The sequence below is a fragment of the Crocodylus porosus genome, unplaced genomic scaffold (genome assembly GCF_001723895.1).
Source record: "Crocodylus porosus isolate Cpor-Errol unplaced genomic scaffold, CroPor_comp1, whole genome shotgun sequence".
Classification (NCBI taxonomy): Eukaryota; Metazoa; Chordata; order Crocodylia; family Crocodylidae; genus Crocodylus; species Crocodylus porosus.
In genome coordinates this window covers 253195618-253199499 of record NW_017728886.1, presented here as the reverse complement: position 1 = coordinate 253199499, position 3882 = coordinate 253195618, and the positions used below count along the sequence as shown (strand labels likewise).

At 55.1% G+C, this 3882-nt stretch overlaps 1 protein-coding gene across 1 annotated transcript in view; it reads right to left on the bottom strand.

Annotated features, from left to right (window-relative positions):
- Positions 1 to 2828, bottom strand: part of SQLE (squalene epoxidase) — a 33417-nt gene extending 30589 nt beyond the window's left edge. The window contains exon 1 of the mRNA XM_019552675.1: positions 2500 to 2828. Within this exon, the coding sequence (XP_019408220.1) occupies positions 2500 to 2742 (243 nt within the window). The 5' untranslated portion in view covers positions 2743 to 2828. The remainder of the gene's footprint in view (positions 1 to 2499) is intronic.
- Positions 2829 to 3882: the final 1054 nt, after the last annotated feature.

Below are 3882 nucleotides of genomic sequence, written 5' to 3'. Positions count from 1 at the left end.
CCCTGCACCATCTGGCCTCGCCATGTAGCAAGGCAGCGCAGCATGGCGCACACCAGGGCAGTGGTGGTGCAGAGGAGGACATGGGCAGGACCTGGCACCAGGTGCTGCCAGACAAGAGGGGGTCACGGTCGTCTTGTCGGGGGGGCACGCTGTGTGGAAATGCGGCTGTGCGCTATGCCTTGGAGCTTTGTGTGGAAATGCATGTGGGCGCATGGTGAGTGTGTGTGGGGAAAACCTGCCGTTGTGCGGGGCCACTTGGGACCCTTCTGGAAACGTGGTTCTTCTGTGGAAAAATGGTAATTGTGTGTGGTCGTTTGGGACCTTTTTGTGGCAATATGGTAATTTTTATGTGGAAAAATGGGGGGTGGGGACCTGTTTTGTAGACGTGTGTGTGGAAATATGGTGATTCTGTGGAAAACTGGTGATTTGGTGACTGTGTGGAAATCGCTGTGGAAATATGGTAATTTTGTGTGTGGGAAATCGGGTGGTGATTTTTAAGTCCAGCTGTTGTAAACACCAATACTTTGGCGTGTGCCGCCCTCAGCACCCCGACAAGACTTTCCAGCCCAAATAACTCCCCACCCTGATATACAAAGTACGTTTGGGTGCCGCACTTCAAGGAAGACAGGGACAGATTGAAGAGAATCCAAAGGAGCAACAATAATGACAAGAGATCTAGAAAACATTATGTAATGACAGGTTGGGAAAACTGAGATGATTTAGTTTGCACAAGAGAAACCTAAGGATGATTTGGCAACAGTCTTCATATACAGATATTCTGCATTTCAAGGTGAAAGGACAATAAGTAATGGGCTTAAATTGCAAAAATAAACATTTAGGTTCGATCGTAAGAACTTTATCACTATAACGGTGGGTGAACACTGCGACAGAGTACTCTAGATGGGGTGGGATCTCTGCCACAAAAAGTTTAAGTGCAGATGAACCAAATTTTATATCTGGGTGACTTAGACAAGGCTACTGTTGCTTTAAGCAGAGGGCTGGACTAGATGAAATCCTTCCAGCTGTGTGAATCTTTAATCCTAAAACAGATCTCCCCCCAGCGCCCCTCGGGGCTCTCCTCTCTCTCCCCTTTGTGCCCAGCAGGGAAATGTCGGCTCATATAAGTCTGTCAAACTGACCAAGCAAAAATTGTATCCTGGTAAGTGTTAGACAACCTTAACTATAAGCAGAGTTATCATTTGCCTCTGTAAAGTCTCACAGGTTATAACACCTTCCTGACAATCACTTCTCCACCTAAAACCTGAAATACAGAAAAGGCGGTGGCTCAGGAAAGCTTATGCGTGTCTGATTCAGTTCAGACTAAGGGCACTGTACCCTGCACTCTCTGTTGCTTCACCAGGACACCTTAAACAAGAAGGGAAGCAACAGGGAGCCCAATAGAAGAAATTCTCATTCATTATCTCATTACCTCCCTTATCAAACTTGCACATCCCTTTTCTAACTGCTGAAGATATGGCCACTACCCGAATTCCAACACTTTTTCCTGCTTCTTTTATCAATCCCAGTAACAAAGACTCTGCATGCCAGAATTTAAGTGGTGGTTTTGCCGGTGACATTAGGCAGAAAGAAATCCAACATACTTTGCCATGGCTGTGCGCAAGGCACGTCTCTGCAGTGCTTACACCAGCAAAACCTTGAAGGCATCAGTAAAATGACTACCCAAGAATCTGCATTACCAAGTAACATGTTGCCACATTGACAGACACTATGATGACTATACCACCTAGTAAATTAAGAGGAACATAAATCAGGTTGGACAATAGCACTGCCCTGACTGAGGGCAGTCTTCATCAGATGCAGTTCAGCAACTGAAACAGTCTTACGAGAAAAGAAGAGAGCTATCATTTTTCCATAGTCAAAAAAAAAAAGGGGGAACAATGAAGGGCGGGCATTTGCAGAGGAGCACGCTGGGAGGGGTGCCCTGGGACCAGGGCAGGGTGCCCCAGGTCTAGGGAGGGGAGTCCTGGGAAAAGGGAGGGGTGTCCTGGCACCAAGGAAGAGTGCCCCAGGTCTAGGGAGGGGAGCCCTGGGACCAGGAAGGGGTGCCCCCAGACCAGGGAAGGGTGCCCCAGGTCTAGGGAGGGGAGCCCTGGGAGGGGTGCCCCAAGACCAGTCAGGGGTGCCCTGGGTCTAGGGAGGGGAGCCCAGGGAAGACTGCCCTGGGACCTGGGAGAGGATTTCCTGGGACCAGGAAGGGGTGCCCCCAGACCAGGGAAGGGTGCCCCAGGTCTAGGGAGGGGAGCCCTGGGAGGGGTGCCCCAGGACCAGTCAGAGGGGCCCTGGGTCTAGGGAGGGGAGCCCAGGGAAGAGTGCCCTGGGACCTGGGAGAGGATTTCCTGGGACCAGGAAGGGGTGCCCCCAGACCAGGGAAGGGTGCCCCAGGTCTAGGGAGGGGGTGGCCCCGGACCAGTCAGGGCTGCCCTGGGTGTAGGGAGGGATGCCCCGGGACCCAGCGACGCCCGCCCGCGAGGCACGTACCTGCGGGGCCCGGGGGCGGCCGGGCGGCAGGGAGCTGTCGTTGGAGCTGCCCCAAAGGAAGCCGACGAGGGGCAGGGCGGAGAGCAGGGCCCGGGGCCACTTGCGGTAGCGGGACGACAGCAACCAGCCGAGCGAGAGGAAGAGCAGCGCGGCCAGCGCCAGCTCCTTGTGCGCGCCGCTCAGCAGGTCCCCGCACTTCTTGTAGACGTAGACGAAGGAGGCGATGCCCAGGAAGGTCCACATGGCCCCGCGCAGCGCGCCCGGCGGCTCCCGGCAGCGCCTCGCAGCCCGAGCGGTGGCAGCGCCCGCACGCGCGCATCTCCCGCCCCCACAGCTCTGCTCAGCCGGGCGGGATGCTGCTCCGCGCCCGCTGCTAGGCAACGGCGGGAGGAGGGGCGGGGCGTATGCTAATGAGACGCTGCAGCCTCCCTCTAGCCTGCGCCGCGCGCCTGGGGAACCAGCGGCGCGCAGCCAATCGGCGCTGCTAAGCCGAGATGGCGCTATGGCGCGCCAGCCAATGGCAGAGCGCGTGGGGCGGGGCCAGGCGCGCTGAGGAGCCCTAGTGCGATGTGACGACAGCGGTGGGGGAGGGGAGTTGTGGGGAATGAGCGCGGTGCGCATACGCCCTGAGGGGCAGTGGAGGACAGAAAGTGGAGGCAGCCAGGTGCAGGGGGCGGCGAGCTGGGCATCCCTGGGGACTTGGCCTGAGCTGGCAGAGGAAAAGGGAGATGCAAGAGCAGAAGACATTGGGCAGGGCAGCAGCCCCCAGTCTGGCAGAGGGCTGAGGGGAGGCCCAGGTAGTTTGGGGTGGGAGGATGCAGCTGCAAATAATAGCAACATGGATGATGCTAATTGTCCAGAGCAGGGCACAGTCCAGGCTTGCTGCGGTCCATAGTTGTGTTCTCATAGTCAACCATCTTGCTCAGACTCCTGGGCGGTGGGTAAGCCTCTGGTGTATGCAAGTTCAAAAGCAGAGCAATCAGGCTTGTACCCATCCTGGTAACAAAATCAAGTGCAAACACTTCAAAATCAAGTGCACTGAGGCAGGAAGGCTTATTGGCTACCAGAAGGAGCCTGCCCTTTCTCTGCAGGTGGGCTCCTTTTGCTTTTTGCTCTCTCCTTCCTTGTTTCACATTTCCTTTCCCCTGACCTTCAGCTGGATCTAATGCTTGTGACCCCTGGGAGCTGGCCCTTGTCTCCTAATCCTGTTTCCAAACCAGAGTATAACCAAGAGATGCCATGTCCCACTGAAAAAATAAAACCATTGTCCAAGTTAAGCGAACCAATTACCATCTAGCACAGGGCTGCGCAAATATTTTGGCTGGGGGGCCACTTAATGAGGTTTGGTGAGTTGTTGAGGGCCACATACACAAAATCTTTCAG